At 49.6% G+C, this 24,263-nt stretch overlaps 1 protein-coding gene across 1 annotated transcript in view; it reads left to right on the top strand.

Annotated features, from left to right (window-relative positions):
- Window positions 1-723: 723 nt before the first annotated feature.
- The window catches only part of BCAM (basal cell adhesion molecule (Lutheran blood group)), a 63,629-nt gene continuing 40,089 nt past the window's right edge, over window positions 724-24,263 (top strand). The window contains exon 1 of the mRNA XM_081922113.1: window positions 724-880. Coding sequence (XP_081778239.1) covers window positions 805-880 — 76 coding nt within the window. The 5' untranslated portion in view covers window positions 724-804. The remainder of the gene's footprint in view (window positions 881-24,263) is intronic.

Raw genomic sequence — 24,263 nt, 5'->3', positions numbered from 1 at the left:
ACAGTGGATAGGCAAGGGGAAGTATAACCTTATTTGTATTTTAAGGGGATATGATATGGATGTTATATTGTAATGTAACTATAGGAGCAGGAATTGATAAATTGACAGCTGATGGATAATGGGAAATAAAAAATAATACAAATTAAGAAATAATTGCAAATTGTATATGTGGACTTAAATGTGAGTTAGAGATAAATATGCAATATTTATGCAAAGGGAAAAAACTAGGGATGCATCTAGGAGGAGGAAACTATTTTGGGAATTTTTTATTAAATTTGATTTAATTTGGCACTGATCTGTTAAAAAATTGGAAAACTAATAAATATTATTTGGCAAAAAAAGAGAGGCTCCGGGCCTGAAATCCGGGTCCAACGAAGCCCTGCGCAAAGGAGGACTGAGTCCCAGCACCTCGCTTTTTAGAAACCAAGCCCCGAGGGAGAGGGGCGGGTATAGGTGGGGGGGGCGGATCTCGGCGCGGAAAAGCGGGACGGCGGAGTGACGGCAACCCCCTTTACCTGGGAGTAAGCTCCGTTGAATTCAACAGAGCTTACTTCCGAGGAGAGGGGGCTCGGATCGCGCGCCGAGCTGGCGACCGTCTCCCCTCCGGCCTCCGCAGGCTGGGGAGCCGCTCGCTCGCTCGCTCTCCGGCAGACCCGGGGGGCGCGGCTGGGGCTGGCGCTGAGCCGCTGGGGGCGGGCCGGGGGGCGGGCCGTCTCGCCGGGCCGGAGGGGGCGAGCTGGCGGCGGCGGCTGGGGTGCCGGAGTCGCTCGCTGCAGCTCCTCTCGGACGCACCAAAGGCGCACCATGGGCTCCGCTCGCTCCCCGACGGCGCTCCCTCTGCGCGGCCTCGTGCTGGGGCTCTTTCTGCTCGCCTGCTCAGGTAAGGGGGCCGGGGAAGACCCCCGATCGCGGCGCTGCTGGCGGCGGCGAAGGCTGCTTCTGCCAGCCGGGAATGGGAAGGGAAAGCCGGAGCCCGGGCGCGCGCGCCCCGGGGTGAGAAGAAAGAAAGAGACCGAGCGCAGCCGCCGGGAATGGCAGCGCAGCTCGCCCGGGATCTCCCTGCGCTTTCGGACACCCCCTTTCCCAAAACACCTCTTTTGCCCACCGAGGAAGCTTCCCCGGTCTTAATTCCGCCCCCTCCGCGGGTTTAAGCGTCGGATCCACCTGCTCTTCTCCGCAAGTCCCTCCCTGCCCAAGTTTCTGGCAACTTTTACGCGTCCGCGGGAGGAAAGATTTGGTGGCGAAGAGGGGTGGGGGGTCGCCTTGCACCTGCGATCTGCCCCCCCACTCTTTTTGCGAGCAGCCAGGCTGCCACCTCGCCCCGCAGAAAGGTCTCTTTTCTTTCTCCGTGCGTTGCGTTTTGTGGCAGACGATCCTTCTTTTCTACCCGATCCCTTTTAGCCAACCACCTTTCGGGACCAGGAAAGGCGCCATGCGTTCTCTTCTCCAATCCCAGGGAAGAGAGAGCCCCAAATGAATGGGGCGGGGTGGTGGGGTTGGCGGCGGCCAGGTTCAGTTCTAGGGGAGGTGGAGAGGAGGGGGGGGGGAGAACCTAGTAGATCAGGGTGGGGTGCAGGGACTGGGAATAGTTCTCTGGGTTACTGGATAGGTATCTCTTCTTTGCAAGGAATTCAGCTTAGTAGTTGGGAAAGTCTGGGGTTGGGGTGTAAGCGTCTCCTAATGGGGACCAGTCAAAGACCCCATCTGTGCCTGCCTTCTGCATCCTCCCTTCTGACACCGCCCGCATTCTGCACCACCTCTCCAATTAATATGCCACAGAGCCCCTTGGCAAGATCTAGGGTCCCCCTTGGGGTCACCGCAACATAAAGCGTGTGACCCCCCCTTCTTTCTCCCCCCCCAACTCTCTGCGCTTCCACCTTCCCAGGACTGCTGCTGTTCCCTGCTTCCCCCCCACCCCACTCATATCCTCCCCATCCTCTCTTGGCACCGATCCCCGTTTCCTGGCACTCTTTCTTGCTCAGCGGTGACTTGACCGTTCTTAAGTGACTCACGGGCAGGGTGAGGTGATTTGGAACGTAATTAAGGGAGGAAAAATAATGTGCAAGTTCCTTACCCCCCCCCCCGCCCCATCAAATACAGAAGAGGAAATGTGGAGAAGGGTGCCATCCTGGACTCAGTTGCACCTCTTTTCGTCCACACACACACCAGATGGTGCTAGTTTATTCCAGGCTAATTTAACCTGGAATAAATCCTGAAGCCCGGTTCTGTGCACATTCTTGCTCGCTTCTTGTAGGAAGCTTGCATTTAAAAATCCCACCCTTAAAACCTCAGCCATCTGGATTATGAAAGGTGTTTAGTCCTTATCATCTCAAAAAAAGCTGTTTTGAGTGCTAAGCCTGAGTGCTCTCTGGGGCATGAGGATTAATACAAAAGAGTGCCTCTGGGCATGTGCAGAGTTTAAAAAAATATCTAAGGAACTGCTCAGCCCACCTTTACATATTTGGGATTAGGACACTGAGCTCAGAGGGTGTGGCTTTTACACAGGGGTGAGATCCAGCCAGTGGCGTAGCGTGGGGGGTGCAGGGGGGGCCGACCGCACCGGGTGCAACATCTGGGAGTTAGGGTTAGGGGGCGCAAATCCACGGGTTAGGGGGCGCAAATCCACGGGTTAGGGGGCGCAAATCCATGGGTTAAGGGGCACAAATTACTTGCCTTGCCCCGGGTGCTGTCAACCCATGCTACGCCACTGGATCCAGCACCTCTAATTCTTGCTACTTGAAAAAAATAAACCAAAAACTACAACCCAGCTTTCAGTCCTCCTCATTGGAACTGTAGCAAAGAATGGCTCTAGCGGCCTGAGATTCAGAAAACAAGCTCTGCAGAGCCTTTTCGCTTGGGTTCAAAGTTACCCCTCAAGTACACTTTCCTCCCCCACTCCCTTTCAAATCATTTGGGGGGGGCCTTTCTCTCAGGACACTGGGTTTTGCCCCACCCTGCCAACACCCCCTGAGTCATGACCCCCTCGCGCTGGATTTTGTAGATGCCAGAGGCTGGCACACAGGGGAGGATGTTTATACAATCTGCTCTTAGGGAGGCGGATGGGCTCTAATGCTGGAATGGTGCTGGGTTGGGTGTGGAGGGCTCTGCTGGAATGAGGCAGGGGGTGCCCAGAAGAGTCGAGGAGGAGGAGGAGGTATAACTCAGTTGTAAGTCTCCCCCAGTCCCCTTCCCCCAGCTTGGAGTACTGGGAGGGATGCTCTTACCCAAACAAGACTCAGCTCGCTGTTTGCTCAGCCCCAGCCTCTTTGCATTCCTGGTCCCCTGCGTTAGCTTTTCCCAGCCTCCTGGGCTCTTCAAGAACCGCTCCCTTTACCCCTCCGAGCAGTGGCTGAGATTGCTGCTCCAAGGCACCTCTGCCCCACCCCAGGCGGAGGCTCCAGCAAGCACCTTGGGAGAGGATTTTGGGGGGTGTCCCTCTAGTCCCCCACTTCTTGAAACCTTCCCATCCAGAGCACCCTTTAGAAAAGGAGGTGTTCTGAGACTTGAGCCCCTGCAAAAACCACATATCCGATTATTATCAGTTGGTAAGCCTCTTTTATGGTAGGCCCCTTTAAGAACCCATTTTGTAAAGTGCTTAATTCATCTGATCTTGGCGAGCTCAGCCTGGGCATCCTTCATAATCTTGAAGTCTTTTCTCCAGGCTCAGAAGTATGAGATCAGGGTGGCTCTCCTGGTTTCCTGACTGGTGGGGAGGAAAAAAAGAGAAGTCACTCTGCACATGCTCACTACAGCCATCGCCACCATGTTCCAGAATTCAATCTTGGCTGAGATTTCAGTTCTCACGCAGCCCCTCTTTAGGCGTATCCTCCTCCTCCTCCTCCTTCAAAGATTTTTACCCTTTTTGTGTACATAAGAGCCACGAAAATCAATAAATTACAGCAATTTAAGCCTCTCCAGGTACAATTTCAGCAACTACAGCAGCCAGAACATTAAAAAAGGAGGGGAGAGAAGTCAATATCGATAGCAAATGCCAGGATAAACAGAAAGGTCTTTAACTGCCTGGGAAAGCAGCCCATTGCCACGGCTTTGCTGATTTCCATTGGTAGCTCATCTGCAAAACGGGTGCCACCACAGATAAGGCCATCCACTGAACCCCTGGCCAACCAGGCTTCAGGAAACGGGGGTCCGGTCTGGAGGGCTTCACGCATAGATCACCCTGAGCTGTGTTGGGAAAGGTGATCTTGGAGAGAGCCTTGTCCCAAACTCTTTTGACTATAGGTCAAAACACGCACCTTCAATTGGATGTGTGGCAGCTAGCTGGCAGCCACGCCCTGGGTGGCATAATGTGTACTGGGCACGATTCCTGGTTTCTCTTATCTGCGTCCGCAGCTTCAAATGACAAGGGACCGAGATAAGGAGTTTCATTTACTTCAGTTTAAATTAATATCGGCAACTGCCTTTTGGATTTAAGGCTGCATTTTAAGAGTGTGTGTGTGTGTTTTATTAATGCATGCTGTCTTAGTGGTGTAGCTGAAAAGTAGGATATTTATTACATATTACATGAATATATACTTTTTAAAACAAATATCTTATTGTATAAAATGGGAGGCATTAACTAAGAGTTCCAAATGCAATGCTATATGCTTAAAATGCATTAGTTGCTCGTGACACCCATGATAAATCTCCTTGCACTCTGCTAATGGTGAGCATCAAGGAGCTGTGCAGACAGAGTTGTGGCATCAGGCATGGGGTGAGAAGGGTTTTATCTAGTCCCCTGATTACTAATGGGGTGCAGACGTGCTGTGAAATCATCCCCAGCTACTGTGTAGAAGCGGTGCAGATGGCCAGCTCCCCATGAGGCCATATATCTGCCCTAATAAGTCCCCACTTGCTGAATTGAGGTGGTTAAAGAGGTAAGGAGATTTGATTTCTTGCAGATGCAGGGGTCCCTGTCCTTGTTAATGGTGATGAGGGGCAGGATAATGGGAGGAGAATAAAGAAACTGCAAAGCCCAAAAGCGTGATGCAGAAATTGGGTGTTGTGTTCTCCAGCGGTGCGCTCATACAAGCCTAAACGGGCTCCTCGACTGTGGTGCGTGTAGCATCCTGGAAGAAGCCTTGAGCCCTTGAGGGGGTAGATAGTTGTTTTTGCTCCCACTGCTTCATTTTTTAAGCCTGCAGTTTATAGCTGCTGTGTTGTTTTTTTATTGCGTTGCGTTTTTATGACGGTTTTGGTGGGTGGGTTTGAACTGCATTGTGGATTCCTAACATTCTTACGGGAAGGCAGCATAAATAAATTGTTGTGGGAATTTCTGGCTTGTTTTTTTAAAAACTGAGTTTCTAGTCCTCATGGAGGTGGAGAAAAATTTAAGAGTCGAAGGAGGGACTAGCTTGCAATTGGCTTCTCAGTAGCTATTTTCTTGCTTTCTTTACGCTGCTTCTCCTTTTTAGAAGTAGCTGCTCTGCTTACCCCGAACCCCACAATTCGGTCACTCGGTCTTCTGACCAGTGCCTCTCCTCGCCTATAGTTTGGAAGAGTGGAGAAAGAAAATGAGATTTGCAACCCAGTTTGTTTGTTCTGACGTGAGTCCCCTGTGCTCAGTGAAACATATTCCCAGGTAAATGTGCGTAGAACTGCAGCCTCCATGTCTATTTTGGTTCTCAAGAGGATGGAAAGTTAGGAGTCAGATACCAAGCTGACAGATCTCTGCCTGGGGAGATGGTGGCGCTTGGATTCTGTGAGATGCCTCTTCCTGGCTCAGCCTCAGGGCGTTGTGAATGAGACCGTTGTGAATGAGACTGGTGTGAGCCTGCTGCCTTTTGCCCAGCCCATGTGTGTGACATTTGAGGTGTGAAAATTGCCTTGGCTCTCTGCGTAGGGAAACAAGACTCGGAGCAGCTTTCCACAAGTGGCATGAAAGATGCTAGAAATAATTGCCTCTGCATGGGAGCCGTGCATGGAGCACACCGTGTCCTGCTGGGAGCTGCAAGCAGAGTGCATGCATGGCCACATTTGCACCAACCGTTGAAAGTGCTATGATACCACTTTAAACTCTGGGAGCTGCAGTTTGTTAGGGGCACCGAGATTTGGCAGGAGACCCCTGTTCCCCTCCCAGAGCTACAATTCCCAGAGAGGTTTTAACCGCCAATCCCTCTACACAGGGGACGTTGGGAACTGTAGCTCCCTGAGGGGAACAAGCCATAACAAATGGCAACTCCCAGAATCCTTTGGGTGTGGAACAACAGCTGCTTAAAGCCCTTTAAACATGGTGCGCATGAGGCCTGTGTGTGGCAGCGAGGGGTCAGGCAGTCGTGGCAGCTCTTCCACACAAACAGCTTGCTTCATGGGCTGAGCCTCACGCCCAAAGAAGCCCGGGGCTCGCCCGGGTGCCACAGGCCTGTCATGGCTCCCTCGGCGACGGGGCTACGTTTTCGTCCGTTTGGGGACACCTCTCATTTCTTTTCCAAATCCTGCCCGCTTGCTTCACATCCGCACAAACGCTCTCCCCCGCCAAAGAGAAAATGTGCCTGCCAGGAAGCGGCTAAGCGGTGCCGGTGACAGAATATGCCGCTCTTGTGTGCCAGCCGTGGCGCTCACAGTGCCATGCTGCCAACTCTGGGCTTCCTCCACCTTCTCCCCCTCAGCCTGATTCCCTGATAACATCTCTTATATCCCTGAGCCAGAGAGAGGGAAGACAACCGGTCTGGCCACTTCAAGGGGCCCTCAAAGCCCAGAGCAGCGGCTGGGGGCTGGGCGGCTGTCCTTGCAGAAGGGGATGTTGCCAAATCCGCCCTTCAGGCCTACCTAAGGGGGCAGCGCCCCGTCCCCTATTCCCTTGGCAACCGTCCTCTGCTTTGTTCCCCTGCCTTTCCCATCAAGGCCTCTCAAAGCCCCTTTATGCGGCGGCTTCTGTGGTTTCAGGTGTGTTGAGGCCTGTTCCGTCCCACAAGGAACGCCTTTCATTGAAAGGCACCTGCCTGGCTCTTTTCCTCCCTGGGGCAAGGCCTGTTTTCGTTCCCCTGCTGTCTTTCTCTGCCTCTCCCTTCCTGACGCCCATTTCTCTCTCTTTTTCTTTCCCCCTCCGTTTCTCTCGCTCTGCCTGACTCCTTCTTCGCCCGTCCATCCCCTTCGCCGCATTGTGTTTATCTGACCAAGCGTGTAAACTTCTCTTCAAATCGCAGGCTAGAAATTAATGTGCGTGATTCCTCCCCTTCAAACACACACGCGTTTATCCGTGGAAGAGCCTGGGCAAAGATTGTCCGGTAAACTCAATCAGAAAGGACACTTGATGTGTGTATTTTGACTTCTGTTGTGCTTTTGTGTGCGAACTGGGCTTTGTGTGCTGCTTCTTCTAAGTAGCCATGCTTTCACAGGGAACCCCAGGGTCCTGAAAATCCTGTTCCCAGACCTATGGTCTAAAGGCTCTGCTAGAAATTGACCCCGGAACCTTTTATTTTAAAACGCCAAGGCTAAATGCGGAGGCAGGTGTCTCTGAGCACGTGCAGAGTGCCTTTATCTTATCCATAGCTTGCAGGTTTTGCAAGGTTTCTGGAGCCGTGGTTGATAAGCGGTCTGAAGCCACCGCACAGAAATATTTGGGTTGTCTTCTCAGAGCTGGGGAAAGAACCCAGGAGTTCTGGCTTTGATTTTCCCCCCGCTTGGAGCGCCCCTTCTCCTTGCTCCTCCTCCTGCTCTCAAATTCCTGAAAGTTCCCTCTTCCTTTGCTCTATTTGGCAGCTCCCACACCAGGCAAACTCCAGTTCTCCCCCATGTTAATTAGCTGGCTTCATTAAGCGTGTCTGCAGGCGCCCCAGCCCGGCTGGGATGCTGAGCTGATGCACTGCCCTGGGAGCCAGGGAGATAAACAATGTGCCCAGCAGCACCGCCTTCCCTTTCATCCTTAGACTGGCACTGTGGGGTGGGGTGGGGGTGGGGGGAGAAAGCTCAGAAAGTCCTTGCTTTAGCACCAGCTAGTGGTTATTTCTAGACCCCGGGGCTTTTTTTAGCTCCTCTGGGGATTTGGGGCTTATTCCCCCAGGCAGCTCTGGGCTGGAGCTATTCATAGCTGGGCATTTGGTCTGTGGGAGCTGGGAAAGAAAGCGTCCCTCGCTGTCATTTGCTCTGAACGTGACGCTGAAGAGCAAAGGAACTTTGTCGGATTCCAGCCCCCTTGCTCCCACCCTCTGGAATCCATGTGCCGAACATAGCAGGAACCCGCGCGCATGCATGCTACCTGGCGTGCCCCGGATCCGCGGGAAAGTTGCGCCACGGGACTTGGTGTGCGCATGCAAACCGCAGGAGAGTCTGTGGCGCAGACACGCATGTCGCTACATGTACTTAGAAACACGCTTAGGTATGTGCCACAGGGGACGTTTGCCGTGGGTGTGTGCATGTTCTGCGCTTGATTTAAAAAAAGCAAAAGCTCTTCCGAGGCAATCCGGATTCTGCAAGAGGATGAGCTGAATTCTGCGACCTGTGTACATTATACACATTAAGTAAATATTAATCCAAGCTTCCCTGAGCTTGCAGAATTTACTTTGCAGAATTGTGCTTATGTCACACAGAAGAAGAGAAATCGGCCAGGCGCTGAAATTTACAACACATTAAAACGTGAAATAAAACAACCCGGAATAAAACAAGTTCAAGCTACCAGGAAAATATTTCGGATCCTTCATAATAATAATAATAATAATAATAATAATAATACAGTGGTACCTCAGGTTACATACGCTTCAGGTTACATACGCTTCAGGTTACAGACTCTGCTAACCCAGAAATAGTGCTTCAGGTTAAGAACAGAAATCAGCCTCTGGCGGCAGCGGGAGGCCCCATTAGCTAAAGTGGTGCTTCAGGTTAAGAACAGTTTCAGGTTAAGTACGGACCTCCAGAACGAATTAAGTACTTAACCTGAGGTACCACTGTAATAATAATTTATTATTTATACCCCGCCCACCTGGCTGGGCTTCCCCAGCCAACTTGATCCACAGACATTGCCAGGTAGTAATGATGCAGAACATCGCCTGCATTTTTTTTAAAGCTGATTTCTGCAGATCAGCTGTTGCTAGAGGCATGGGGCAACTATCCCTAACCTGGTGTGGGTGGCTTCCAACAAAATATTAAAATACAGTAATGCATCAAATATTAAAAGCTTCCCTAATGTCTTCTAAAAGTCTGGTAGTTGTTTTTCTCTGGTGGGAGGGCGTTCCACAGGGCGGGCGCCACTACCGAGAAGGCCCTCTGCCTGGTTCCCTGTAACTTAACTTCTTTAAGTGACATGTTGCTTTCTCCCTATTTATTTAACTACTTATCTTATAGAGCTGCCCCACAGCAAAAGGACTCTCGGAAGGCAATGTGGGGTAGTGGTTAGAGTGTCGGACTCGGACCTGGGGGATGAGGGTTCAAATCTCCACTCAGTCCTGACACTCACAGAGTCCGTCACAGCCTCTTGACCTACCTTGCAGGGTCGTTGTCGGGGATTAACCGAGGAGAGGGACAAACCATGAACCCCTCGGGGAAAGGGGGGGGAGAAAATGCAATGAATAAACTCTTCTCCTTACCTGCTTAAGATTGCCAGAGGGGCCAGCCAGATGGAGATTTCAGTTGCCAACCTGGCACCCAGAGATCTCCACGTGGTCGCAATTGGACCAGCGCCAGTCGCAAATTGGATAATTTCTAACACCCCATCAGGACCAGTAGCTCTGATGCTGCAATTCGGAGGCTGCATCCAGCATTTCTTGGTTGCACATGCTGTCAGGAAGGGAGTCCCCAAACTTCCTCTCTCCTTGCTAAATGAACTTTTCTAAGCCTGCTTTGTTCAGCAGCTGTTGCTAAGTAAACTGGGGAACTCGCTATCTCCAGCCGTCCATCCAGCCTCCCCTTGACCTTCTGCCATCTAGTCAAGATGTTTCTCTTCCAACACGCATCTGGCCTCTCAGGTTCAGTTTTTTAGCAAATCGACCTTTTTATTTGCACTGCATTTCTACGCTGCTCCTTTTTCTTGTTTTATTGATTGCCAACATGTTACAAATTGATTTTGCAGTTTTTTTAAAACTGTTGTTAGCTACTCTGAGACTGCAACAGAAAATCAGCTGAAATAAAAGTGAGCCAAAGAATAAATATGAACATTGCAATATGTTTTTGTGCCAAAGCTGGACACCCTTCCTAACTGGCGCTGTTAGGGCTAGGGTGATGGTGCGAATTTGCCCTTTTCCAGATCTGGTGGGACATTATAGACTTGATCATGTGTGTGTGGTGGGAGTGAATGGGCAGAAAAATGGAGGGATGGGTCTGTAGATTGCAAAACTGATTTCAGCTGCAGAACTGATTTCTTGCTTGTCCTTGGAATTACAGTGTTGTCGAGTTGGGAGGGACCCCAAGGTCATCTAGTCCAACCGCCTGCAATGCAGCTGTCCCTTGGTGGGCTCGAACCACTGACCTTCTGGTTAACAGCCAGACACACTGACCCATGGCGCTTTTGCCTGCACATCTGGTTTCCTTACATACCACATCAAGCTTTCTTTCCCTCTTTCGCCTCTAGGCTGTGTGTGTATATGTTTGCAAGCATGATATTATCGTTATTCTTGTTATAAAAATCTTAATTTTATGGCAAGGAAATCCGGTTTCTGTAGAACTGGAAATAAAAATGGGTGCAAATCAATTGTTTTTATTTATTATTTCCTTAATGTGTATTCCTCCTTTCTCCCAATGCAGGGCCCAAGAATAAATTAAGCAGATGCAAGTTTAGAGTGGGGAAAAATCAAATAAGGAACCCTATCAAACAAATAAGTAAACCTATCGTGCATTGTGCGATTGATGCAAAAAAATGCACATGCATGTCTTCATTTTTGTTTTCAAGGGCCCAGATATTCAAGGCATCATTTCATATTCTTTCAAAGAGGACCGGGAAAATGATGGGGAGGAGCTATAGGACACTGTGGGGGAGGGAGGAAGCCTGTAGGTTATCATGGTTGGATACTAGGAAAGAAAAAACAATGCGAGGGGGACTGAAGTTTGCCTCTTGATCTTTGGTACCTCTTCATATACTGCAAGGCTTCTCACCAGCCAGGAGGGCTAGCTAGCTAACAAAGGAGGGAGGGAGAATCCCAGGACGCCAGGTTTTGAGCTGGCTGCCCAGTGCTGCAGTTGCAAGCCCAAATCCCAGTGGTGCAGAAACGTCGCGTTCTTTCTGCTCCCATTAGTCCTTGGCTGCTTGTCTTCCTCTGGGTTCTTCCTCCTTCTCCCTCGCCCCCCCCGCTCTTCCTCTCCCCCCCTCCCTGTTTTTATTCCTTGGTTGTCCCTGGCTCCTTTTTCATGGCAGGCCACAGCTGTTCCCTGGGTCAGCGGCACCTGTTACTGTTTAATCAGCCTCCCCTTTCTCAGTAACTCCTTCGTCTCCGCCACATACCCCCTGGGACGACCTGGAACCCACAAGGCTAGCAAGGGAGATTCCTCCCTCTGGGGATCTGCAAATAGAGAACGGCCTGTGTGATCCACTTCTAGGACTTCATCAGGATCCTCCCCTTTTGCTCTTTTTAAAAGTGACTAAATAGCCGTGCTTCTCAAGTCGCTAGGAAAGCATGACATAGAAACATGTGCATGGCCTTAGGATATGTCCTTGGAATCCTGCACCTTCTCTCCTTCTGCCCCATGTTTCTTTTTTTCCTTTCCAGAAGTGGAATTCAGGTACCTTTTGAAAATCAAACTGTTTCAGCAGGCCTTTGGCTTGGTTGGCTGATGATCAGCGTTCGAAACTCCCGTTGTTCTAGGCGCATTTTGCGAGCGTCATCAGCGCAAGCAGTTTCTGAGCTCTGAGCTCAGTACTGCGACTAAGATTTCAGATTAAAACTGCAGAGTGGAAGGAAAGGGGGACCTTTTTCTGCCTCCCCACTTCCAGCTACTCTCTGAAGACCGGAGAAGAGAGATTCTCTTAAGAATATTAGGGGGGTGGGCAGGGGAAGGACTAGACCATGTGAAAAATGAACACAATATTTTAGCTGTAGTTCACTCACTTTCAACTTGGTATTCTTCTTATAAAAAAGCTCACCTAGACATTCCTTTGTTGTGCCCATAACCTAGGTTTAAGCTGCCATATAGCCCCTAGCTTTCATATCTCAGTTTCTAACACGGATGATGATATATTTATTCCCCGTGCCCCAAGATGTCTCTTATCTAAGTGGCTGATTTGCATTTAATTTTTGTGGGGTTTTCCTGGTGCATGTATGTGAGAGAGAAAGAGAGTGGAAGAGAGAGAATTGTTCTGTACACCATTCTGGGAGGCTGAGAAGCAGAAACAGACAGGCGACATCAATATTCTAAGTAAATAAATAAGCATGCTGCTGGGCTCCCCATGGATGGGGCATGCATCCTGCCTGACGGAGCTGTGCCCTAAACGCCTTTTCATGCTGTGACTGCATGTCAGCTACTTGTAGACGTCTCCTGGCTATACATGTGGCGGGGACAGGAATCACCTCTCTTTATGTGTTTCTCCGTTCTGTCCCTCCTCCTCCTCCTGTGACATGAAACCATATCAAGGTGCATGTTCAGAACAGCTAGCTTAACCCATGAAGCTGCCTTAGGGTAGGCCTGACCATCTCAGCACTCCTCTGGAGATCTGTTTGGCTAATAAAGAGTTAACGCCAACTCACTTGGTGTGATTTACTGCTGCTCGCTTCACAGGCAGATGTCTTCTCCATCAGCCTTCCTCAACTGGGCGCCCTCCCAGCTATTTTGGACTATGACCACTCCTATTCCTTGGAGGAATTGTGGGAAATGGATTAAATCAACGAAACACCTGGAGGGCACCAGGTTGGGGGCAGCTGTTCTACACCACCTGCTACCTAATCCTTGTAAACTGGAAATGCCAGGGATTTAAATGGACTGTGCCAGCTTGTACTCCCTACCACTGAGTTGTGACTGCCCCCTCTTAAGTTTAAGGGACACGGGTGGCGCTGTGGGTTAAACCACAGAGCCTAGGATTTGCTGATCAGAGGGTCGGCGGTTTGAATCCCTGCGACGGGGTGAGCTCCCGTTGCTCTGTCCCAGCTCCTGCCAACCTAGCAGTTCGAAAGCACGTCAAAGTGCAAGTAGATAAATAGGTACCACTCCGGCAGGAAGGTAAACGGCGTTTCCGTGCGCTGCTCTGGTTCGCCAGAAGCAGCTTAGTCATGCTGGCCACATGACCCAGAAGCTGTACGCCGGCTCCCTCGGCCAATAAAGCAAGATGAGCGCCGCAACCCCAGAGTCGGCCACGACTGGACCTAATGGTCGGGGTCCCTTTACCTTTACCTCTCAAAACCTTTTGCTGAGCTCTTGCCCGATGGGAATCATTGCAGTGGCTTCTCCCACACGCCACCCTTGCAACTTTAATATATCTGCGTGTAAGCGGCTGGCTAGGACAACTTGGAGGAATTACATGTTGCAATTTAACTAAATCTTCTGCAGCAGCAGCTCCCTGTTTGGAAGCCAAGTCATCTTTACGGTCTCTCTTTCATTCCCCTAATGCATTAAGACGCCGCGGCCAAGAAGGTTCAGAGAAACCGCAAGCCAAGCATGCCTTTCCATCTCGGCCCTATCCATTAGGAGCCTTCCCTCCAATTGGCTGATTAACCTGCAGATTATATGGTTTCAAGCTTTTCAAGGCCACATAATACGGAGGAGTCCTAATCCGTGTTTGCGATTGGGGTGGTAATTCTGGATTAATTAACACAGAGCACAGTGTGACACTGAGGTTGCTAACAAATGCTTCCTCCTTGTTGATGTTTTCCAGCAACAGGATTTCTTCATTGCTTTGTTTATGTGACAACTTGTTGTTCTTCCTCCAAATTTGAGGAAGTGTCTTCTGCTTGGCCAGAGAGGTGTTGTTCAATCTCTGTCCCCTTTATCAGCTTTGTGTCCCCCCCACAAAAAAAGGACTTGTTTGGGATGATAGCAGCTTGATGGGCAGGAATAGCAGAGCATAAACGCTTTAGCGAATAGATTAATGTTCAGTGGCAAGCATCCAAGCCACCCAGATGGTTTCTCTTTGCTTTGGAGAGAGTCTGTTTTCGTTCTGCGCTTCACACTACAGAGGTGTAGGTCATGGGCTGCACATTGGCAAAGAAGAGCAGTTCCCTTCTGACGGTCTCCTTGTTTATCGTGGGATCTGTTGCTCTGCTGTGGCTATCGATTAGTTCCTGGGCTCAGTCCAAAGGGCTGCTTTTGATCTCTAAAGTCATTTATGGCTCAGGTCCAGCGTATCTCAGGGACCTGGGCTCCTCATATGAACCAGACCAAACCCTTTGTTAGAGGCCCTTCCCTGTGTGCCCCACCTGAGGGCTGTCACCTGGAGGATGGAGCGAGCTTGTCTTCTCCTGCTCCGGAGGGTAGGACCCGAAGGAACGGGTTCAAGTTACAAGAAATTCCCAACTCAACAAGAGGAAGAACTTTCTGGCAGCCAAAGCTGTTAAGATAGTGGAACGGATTCCCTCAGGAAGTTGTGGGCTCTCCTTCCTTGGAGGTTTTTAAGCAGAGTTTGGACGGCCATCTGTCAGGGATGCTTTAGCTGAGATCCCTGCATTGCACGGGGTTGGACTAGATGACCCTTGGGGGTCCCTTCCAACTCTTATGATTCTATGTTTCTAAGAGCAGAATGCTGCAGTATGAGTGCCAACAGGAGTGAGGCCCTGTCAGCACATAACAACTCTGCTCAGAGAGCTGCACTGGTTTCTGATATAGGTAGGCAAAATAAGGTCCGGGGGCCGGATCCAGCCCAGTCACCTTCTAAATCTGGCCCACGGATGGTCCGGGAATCAGTGTGTTTTTACATGCGTAGAACGTGTCCTTTTATTTAAAATGCATCTCTGGGTTATTTGTGGGACCTGCCTGATGTTTTTACATGAGCAGAATGTGTGCTTTTATTTAAAATGCATCTCTGGGTTATTTGTGGGGCATAGGAATTCATTCATATATTTTTTTCAAAATATAGTCCAGCCCCCCACCAGGTCTGAGGGACAGTGGACTGGCCCCCTGCTGAAAAAGTTTGCTAACCCCTGTGCTACCAGGCCAAGTTCAGTGTGTTGCTATTAGTATATAAATCCCCACCTCTTTCCCTTGAAAACCCGATCTTTAGTGCAAGATCAGTTCCCCAGAGATGCAGATAAACCCTTTGTCATCTTTTAGGCAGCAGGCTAAGACCTTCCTGTTTCCCCCCTGTTAATGCCTTTGGTACGTTAATGTTGCATCTTTTTAATGAGGTGGGTAGAAGTGGTTGCTGGATTTTATTTTGTATTTTGTATGGCTGTTGACTTTTCCGTTTTTCCGTTTTTAAATTGCTCTGACGTGTTTCGTTGTGCCCAGCCGCTTTCGAGGCTTTTCAGTTGTATAAAGTGGGCCGGCAAATGGAATAAACAGATAAATAACAGCAATAAGAACAGAAAGGGGCTGGAAGTAATCAATACTGGGGAGTGAAAGAGGCACCGCACTCTGCACCAAAGCAAAGTGGATTCTGAGACTGGCATAAGTGAAGCAAAACGCATCGTCAGCTGTTGTGCATCACATATCGAATCTCCTAGACTTGAGGATCGACAAGGAACTAACTTCGCAGCGCCATAAACCCCTGCTCCCTAGAGATCCTGACCAGCCCCTACCCCAGCTTTTAAGACTTTGCTGGGCTCTGCCTGCACACTTGGAAGCATGAGCCTGCCTTTCCCCTGATATATAGCTATCTATTTTAAGCTGCTGCATTATGTTGCCATTTCAGAATATTTTAGCCCCTGTACCATGCAGTCAAGGAATATGCAGTTCTGGCTATGATGTCTTGCATGTTTTGTGTCCATTCACGAGAGACGGAAGAGAAAAGCCCACTTTAGGGGTGAAGGTATAGGAAAACCTTGAACCTGCCTGGACAGCTCATTCGATTAGTATATGGTGTTGATAATGCCAAGGTTGCAGGTTTGATCCCCATATGGGACATATTCCTGCATTGCAGGGGGTTGGACTAGATGACCCTTAGGGTACCTTCCAACTCTATGATTCTTTCCACTTGCCACTGCTCCGCTCCCAATTGTCTCTTCCAAAGATGTTCCCCCCTCCTTTTTCCCTTTTGGAAAGAGCTTTCAAGCTGCAGTAACAGGCTTTTGTGTGTCTTGTGTAATTTGGCACTGACAAGAAAGGGGGGGGGAATGAGGCGGGGAGCTGACCTGGCTTTGGAAACTTTAGTTAAAAGAAAACCGCTCTTTTGGACGCAGGTTAGTATGTCGGAAGAGAGGGATGATATGTCTGGATTATTGCATCACTTCCCTGGCTCTCAGAGTTGGGACACGTACAACCTGACATTGTATTGTTTCGATTCCAATTTCCACCGGCACCAACCAACCCGCATGCCCAGTGGTCAGGAATGATGGGAATTGTAGTTCAGCAATACGTGAAAAAGGGACATGGGTGGCGCTGTGGGTTAAACCACAGAGCCTTGGACTTGCTGATCGGAAGGTCGCCGGTTCAAATCCCCGCGACGGGGTGAGCTCCCGTTGCTCGGTCCCTGCTCCTGCCAACCTAGCAGTTCAAAAGCACGTCAAAGTGCAAGTAGATAAATAGGTACAGCTCTGGCGGGAAGGTAAACGGCATTTCCGTGCGTTGCTCTGGTTCGCCAGAAGCGGCTTAGTCATGCTGGCCACATGACCCGGAAGCTGTATGCCGGCTCCCTCAGCCAATAAAGAAAGATGAGCGCCGCAACCCCAGAGTTGGTCACAAATGGACCTAATGGTCAGGGGTCCCTTTGTTGTTGTTGTTTAGTCGTTTAGTCGTGTCCGACTCTTCGTGACCCCATGGACCAGAGAACGCCAGGCACCTCTGTCCTCCACTGCCTCCCACAGTTTGGTCAAACTCATGCTGGTAACCTCGAAAACACTATCCAACCATCTCGTCCTCTGCCGTCCCCTTCTCCTTGTGCCCTCCATCTTTCCCAACATCAGGGTCTTCTCCAGGGAGTCTTCTCTTCTCATGAGGTGGCCAAAGTACTGGAGCCTCAGCTTCACAATCTGTCCTTCCAGTGAGCACTCAGGGTTGATTTCCTTCAGTATAGAGAGGTTTGATCTTCTTGCAGTCCATGGGACTCTCAAGAGTCTCCTCCAGCACCATAATTCAAAAGCATCAATTCTTCGGCGATCAGCCTTCTTTATGGTCCAGCTCTCACTTCCATACATCACTACTGGGAAAACCATAGCTTTAACTATACGAACCTTTGTTGGCAAGGTGATGTCTCTACTTCTCAAGATGCTGTCTAGGCCTGTCATTGCCCTTCTCCCAAGATGCAGGCGTCTTTTAATTTCGTGGCTGCTGTCACCATCTGCAGTGATCATGGAGCCCAAGAAAGTAAAATCTCTCACTACCTCCATTTCTTCCCCTTCTATTCGCCAGGAGGTGATGGGACCAGTGGCCATGATCTTCGTTTTTTTCACGTTGAGCTTCAGATCATAGTTTCCGCTCTCCTCTTTCACCCTTATTAAAAGGTTCTTCAATTCCTCCTCACTTTCTGCCATCAAGGTTGTGTCATCTGCATATCTGAGGTTGTTGATATTTCTTCCGGCAATCTTAATTCCGGCTAGGGATTCATCCAGCCCAGCCTTTCGCATGATGAATTCTGCATATAAGTTAAATAAGCAGGGAGACAAAATACAGCCTTGTCGTACTCCTTTCCCAATTTTGAACCAATCAGTTGTTCCATATCCAGTTCTAACTGTAGCTTCTTGTCCCACATAGAGATTTCTCAGGAGACAGATGAGGTGATCTGGCACTCCCATTTCTTTAAGAACTTGCCATAGTTTGCCGTGGTAGGGGACCCTTTACCTTTACCTTAATACATAAAAAGTACCTAGTTCGCTATCCCTGCTGTAGGGGATGAATTCAGGTGGGGAGGAAGAAAGTCAAGATTTGCAGCTGAGGTCCCTGGTTTCTTTTCCCATTTTTGGGAAGAGAGTTGTAGGGTCCAAGGTGTGAATCTTCTCTGCATCAGGGCAGGAGTTAAGGATCACATATTTATTTATTTATTTGCAAACCTGCCATCTAGCTGGGAGGTAGGACTCCTGGGTTCCCTTCTTCCCAATTCTGGGAAATCTATTATTTTTACTAAATGTTCACGCTTCAGGAGTTCTGTCTTCGACGAACAAAAAGTGTGTTAGAGTTGCAGTTTTGTTTGTTCTGGTGAGGACGGGATTTCTTGCCCAAGTGCATTTCAATCTGTTTTGGCTCCAGTTTTGAAAATGTGCTTGGAGGCGGAGAGGAAAAAAAACTTCCTGTTTTCTTACGGATAGGATGGTTATCTGGAGAGTCCATAAAAGGTGGTAAAAGCTTGGCTGGAGTTGGCTGGACAGAGGTCAGGGCAGGAGGGATTAGGAACTTTCAGAGTTTGGGAAAAGGGGGTTGTAGAAGCTAGCCGAGGAATTTGGGGCTCACTGGGAGGCAGTGTGGCGTAGCGGTTAAAGCAGCTTTCCCCAGCATGGTGGCCTTTAGACAGTTTGGGCTAAAACTCACATCAGGATGGGAACTGTAGTCCAAAACAGCTGGAGGGCACTTGGTTGGGGAATGACGAGAAATGACGAGACCCAAGTTCAAATCCTTCCCCAGTCACGAAACCTACCTCACAAGGTTGTTGTGAGGATCAAATTGTGTATGCTTCTGGAGCAGAGGGTTGTGGAACAATGTGCGCTGACCACCCTGAACTCCTTGGAGTGAAAGCGGGATCGAAATGTAATAGCAGACAAACATTTCACCCCACATTTTACTACAGTGGTACTTTGGGTTACATACGCTTCAGGTTACATACGCTTCAGGTTACAGACTCCACTAACCCAGAAATAGTACCTCGGGTTAAGAACTTTGCTTCAGGATGAGAACAGAAATTGTGCTCCGGCGGCGTGGCGGCAGCAGGAGGCCCCATTAGCTAAAGTGGTGCTTCAGGTTAAGAACAGTTTCAGGTTAAGAACGGATCTTCGGAACGAATTAAGTACTTAACCTGAGGTACCACTGTACATGTTGGCAGTGGTATAAATTCTCTCTTTTGATGCAGGAGATGGAGGCTGATCATTTGGAGCACAATCAACACACATTCATAAACATACATAAAATCCCACCAAAAATCTAGGGAACTGTAGTTTCTTAAGGTTACTGAGAATTGTATATGTGAGGGATGAACTATGGTTCCCATGGATTCTTAGAGGGGAGGCAGTGTGCTTTAAGTGTCTGGTGCAACTGATAAAGTTAGATCAGGCAGCAGCAAACTTTTTCAGCAGGGGGCCGGTCCACTGTCCCTCAGACCTTGGGGGGGGGGGCAGGACTATATTTTTTTGGGGGGATGAACGAATTCCTATGCCCCACAAATAACCCAGAGATGCATTTTAAAGAAAAGCACGCATTCTACTCATGTAAAAACACCAGGCAGGCCCCACAAATAACCCAGAGATGCATTTTAAAGAAAAGCACGCATTCTACTCATGTAAAAACATGCTGATTCCCAGACCGTCCATGGGCCGGATTTAGAAGGCAATTGGGCCAGATCCGGCCCCTGTGCCTTAGTTTGCCTACCCATGAGTTAGATTGTCTGCAGGGACTCGTTGCTTTTGCAAATCCCCCGCCCCTTTGCTTTCTTCTCTGCCCTGAGAGAAGTTGGCTATTCTTAGGAGACCCCTCCTCAATCTGAATAAAGAGGTTGGCCTGGGTGCAAGCCGGCCTCTTTCATCTGCCCTTCCCATGCCACTGCGGGCTGCGTCTGGCGCAGGCTCGGGGATTTGGGGTGGGTGTGGGCGAGGGGGCTCCCTTCCCGGCCTGGGAGTGTCCCCAGCGCCAGCTGTCACTGGTCTGTGTCCCCTCTGCGGGAATCCCACTAACAAGGCTAATCTGTCACTCCGGCTTCTCTTCCCCGGCAGGGAAGGCCTGAGGGAGGACAGGGCAACCTGAACCCAGACAGGGCTGGGGGGCTGGGAGTGGGAGAGAGAAAAATGGCCGTGTTGGGCTCAGATGGGACTGCTTTTGTGTGCGTGCCTCAGAGGTGGCGCACCGTGGTCCCCCGGTCTGATATGGGATGAGGCAGCTTCTGCAGCAGACATTTTAAGCTAACCAGACAAGCCTCACATAGCTTTTTGCAGTGGGAGGTTGTGAGGAGTCACAGATTGGGGTTTGGCCAGAGCCTCGGAATTTGCTTTTAAAAACAAGTAAACAAAACCTTCGAGTGAAATCTAGGGGGCTGTTAAGCTGTCAGAAGTGGCTGGCTATTTACAGTTTGGATATGGCGGTGAGAGGAAATTTAAGAAAGGGAGGGAAAGCAATGCTTTGCCAAATTCTGGGAGAACTAGCACCGGGATAAAATCCATTTAGCTGTTCTTTATATAGGGCAATGCGGCTTTAGATGGATGTTAAGATGCACATTTCCTTATATTTTTGTTTTTCAAAGCACCAGGGGCTCATTTGACAACCAGGGTTCAGGGTCCACCCCCCCATTTTACCCTCACAACCACGCTATGAGGCCCACAACAGGTTTTTTTTTGTTTGCAAATGTGCCCACTGGCCCCCTCAAAATGGTGATCCCTCGTGTAGCTGAATGTTCCCATCTACATAAAAAATAAAATTCAAGAATGTGATAGCTCCAAAAGCTAATCTGGTTGGAGGTGGCGGGGAGATGAAGAGATGAACACAAACATGGCTATGTGCACATTCCCAACGTGAAACTCAGCTGCTTCACTTTGTTCCTCAGTTTCAGTGGGAGATGGTTTGGGCGGCAGATGCATCAAAGCGCAGTGTTTCAAAAGAAACTGCAGGATAGATAGGGAATATAGCAGTTATTTTGTGTGTACACAAAACACAGTGTACGTACTGTGTTTCCAGGGACACGGGTGGCGCTGTGGGTTAAACCACAGAGCCTAGGACTTGCCGATCAGAAGGTCGGCGGTTCAAATCCCCGCGACGGGGTGAGCTCCCATTGTTCGGTCCCTGCTCCTGCCCACCTAGCAGTTCGAAAGCACGTCAAAGTGCAAGTAGATAAATAGGTACCACTCCGGCAGGAAGGTAAACGGCGTTTCCGTGCGCTGCTCTGGTTTGCCAGAAGCAGCTTAGTCATGCTGGCCACATGACCCGGAAGCTGTACGCCGGCTCCCTCGGCCAATAAAGTGAGATGAGCGCCACAACCCCAGAGTCGGCCATGACTGGACCTAATGGTCAGGGGTCCCTTTACCTTTACTGTGTTTCCAGAACAGTGGTGAGTGAACTCTGGACGCTGATTAGGCTCCAAAATCTAGTTTTTTCAGTGTTGGAGTTAACACCTACCATCTCATTCTTCCGATGTGCATGAGGCTAATTTCCTTAGTGTAGTGGAGACAGTGCCCCTAGGTACATGCAGAGTTCAGTTCCCTTGACGCAGCCACCACAGCCAGTCCTCGCTCACCCAGGATCTTAGCAGGGCTAAGTTTCTCCATAAACAAAAGAGCCTTGGTGAATCTCGTTTTGCAAAGTTGGCAGCGTACAAAATGCGTTTCAAGGTCTTTTGCTTGCCCACACACATGGCTAGGAAGGGGGGATTAACTGCGCACTATTTGCAAACATGTACATGTGCTCATACATTTGTTTGCATGCAGGCACGCAGAAGGGGGGTAGAAAACCATTTTTTTTCTCAGTCAGTCACACTTTGGGTTCAGTGAGTTGTTACCAGAAGCACAAGCCTTCCTCTTCCGCCAAAGGGACACTTTTCAGCTGCAGAAGCTCACTTACAAGACGGACATTCTTCAAGGGACTGCCTTAAATCTAGCCTTTGCTTCTAAACCCAGCTGCTAAGATCTGAATCTGAGTGGCAAAACCCTTGCATGGTTCAGCATTTGAGTGAATGGGGCTTCCTTACCTTGCCCTTTCCCAATCTCCGCTTTTGGGTGTAATGCCGGGAATCCTGGCTGGTTGAAAAGCATGTTGACAGTTGAGGTCGCTGCCTGTATGTTTTATCACTTGATCTTGTGTAGTTTTCATAAGTAAACATGCGAATTTGGCTCTCGTGATGTGTCAGAGCGCCGTTTCATCTAGCCCGGTGGTTTTCCCCTCTAAGCATCTCGGTCATTTTCTGCTTCAACTTGTCTTTCGAGTGATACCTATGCATTACATGAACTTTTCTGGGTTGAAGAGGATTCTGGGCAGGTTTTTGTGAGAAGGCTTGGCTCACGCATGGCGTTTGTTGCAGCATATTGAGTCTTGCTGTGGCCCTATGTAAATGGAAAGGTTGCCCTAGGCAGGAGTGTGTGAAATGACCACGAGCTCATTTCTGCTGCTGAAAATGAATGCTCAGGCTGAGTGTGTGTTCATGTGTGCTGTGTTCTTTAATTTTAAGAGTGTGACTTATCCACACTCCCCATTCTTCCCCATTCTTGTTTTGCATCTGGCTCCTCTTGGTGAATAAAGTAGATTTGACAAGCCTGGCATCTGCACGCCCCTTCCTCACAGCACACCCAATACACCCTGAATCTCTCTCCATTGCAGAGGAATCAGAGAATCATAGAGTCGGGGGACCCCAAGGGAAATCTAGTCCAACCCCCTGCAATGCAAGAACCTCAACTAAAGCATCCATGACAGATGGCCATCCAACCTCTGCCTAAACAACCTTCCAGGAGTTTCCCAGCCACAGTGTGAAAAGCCACAAGTCTAGCCTGGATATCCATGTTCTCTGGCAGAGTTCCTCCCTGGTCTCGCTACCAGAGATATCTTTTAAAACAAAACAAAGCTTGGGGATGTTGCAAGCTGAGCCATGTGACTGTTTACTTACATGAGTAATGGTTCCTCTCCTATACAAGCGGAAGGGCCCATACATAGTTCAGTAGAAGGACATCTGCTTTGCATGTAGAAGGTACCAAGTTCAACCCCTGGCATCTCTTGGTAGGGCTGGAAATGTCTCCCTTCCTGAACCTCTAGGGAGCTTTTCCTCATAGCTGTCAAGTGCCCCTTATTTGGCGGGACAGTCCCTTATCTCAGTGCCATGTCCCGGTGCTGTCCCTTATTGATGAGGCTTCGCTTGGCTGCTGGCTGGGCTTTCTGCCTTTGGCTCGGAGGGGCTCAGAGGTTGAACATACTTGTGCCCAGAAAATCCCTTATTTTGGCTGCTGATCCCTTATTTTCGAGGCTGCTGGTTTTCAAATCTAAGTTGACAGCTATGGTTCTGCCCTTGGTGTCCGCACTACTGAGCCACGTGACCCAATGCTCTTAACTTCAAATAAAGCAGCTACCAATAATAATTAATAATAATAATAATAATAATTTATACCCTGGGGAGCGCATGAACTTTCTCCCTGGCAGTAGAGCGCAACGGCACCTTCCTCTGCCATGCTCTCAGTGCCAGCGAACTGAGAGGGAAGGAGGGAGATGTTCATGTTGCGAATGTGCTTTGCCACCACTCATACAAAGGCATGAAGCCATGCATCCCAGTAGAGCCTTCTGCCTGGGCGCAGCCGGTGTGCCACTATGGCCCTGTCTCCCTCACAATGCAGACAGGAGACAAAGCGAGTGAGTGGCACATGTCTAAGGCTGGCAGCTCGCGTTTTTCTCACCATTATCTATATAGGCCTTTCGAGAATAACGTTCTTCCCACAGAGGAGCCCTTGAAAATCTCTTTCCCACTCTGCTTCTTCTATGCGCAGGCTAGAGCACAGCCCCAGGGGAAAGTGTGCTTCACAGGCCCGAACCAACAAGGCCCAGCCTGGCCAAAGAGCCTCTGGATGTGGGCCAGAGGTCCTCAATCTCGTCCTTTCTCAGTCACGATGGAAACAGCTGGTTGGCCTTCCCAAGTTTAATGTCCCCAAAATAAAATGAAATAATCCCCAGACAAAACGGGCCTGGCAGCGCACCCTGGGGACTAGAGAAAGGCGTGTGGGCCTATATGGTTCCATACGGTTTTAGGCCGCTGGAGGTCCACCTCAGGTGGAGGGAAAATGGGTGTGTGTGTTTTTGATTCCTGGTGTCGACCATTCTTGTGAGGCATGGCGTCACCCAAGCTTTGTTTTCCCTGCTGCAGGGTGGCAGCAAGCTGGCAAGCTGCCTTCTGGTACAGACTGCCAGTCGCTGGCATCTGTCTCGGCCTCCTTCCCACGGGAGACCTGACTTGCACTCTGAACATCAGGCGTGCAGGCAAACCCAATCCTAGGCCAAAGGGCATCCATTTTCAGGGTTGCTGTTATTGTTTTGGTAATGTTTGGTAATGCTTTGGTTGTTATTTGTTTTGGTAATGTTTATTGTAGAATGTATTGTAGAAAAACAGAGCTTCACATCCACATTCAGTCGCAAGATACAGTCAGACGGGGTCCCTTCAT

This window comes from Podarcis melisellensis (assembly GCF_964234715.1).
Source record: "Podarcis melisellensis genome assembly, chromosome: 8".
NCBI lineage: Eukaryota > Metazoa > Chordata > Lepidosauria > Squamata > Lacertidae > Podarcis > Podarcis melisellensis.
Note: the sequence above shows the minus strand (reverse complement) of the source record. Positions and strands in the feature narration are given on the sequence as shown.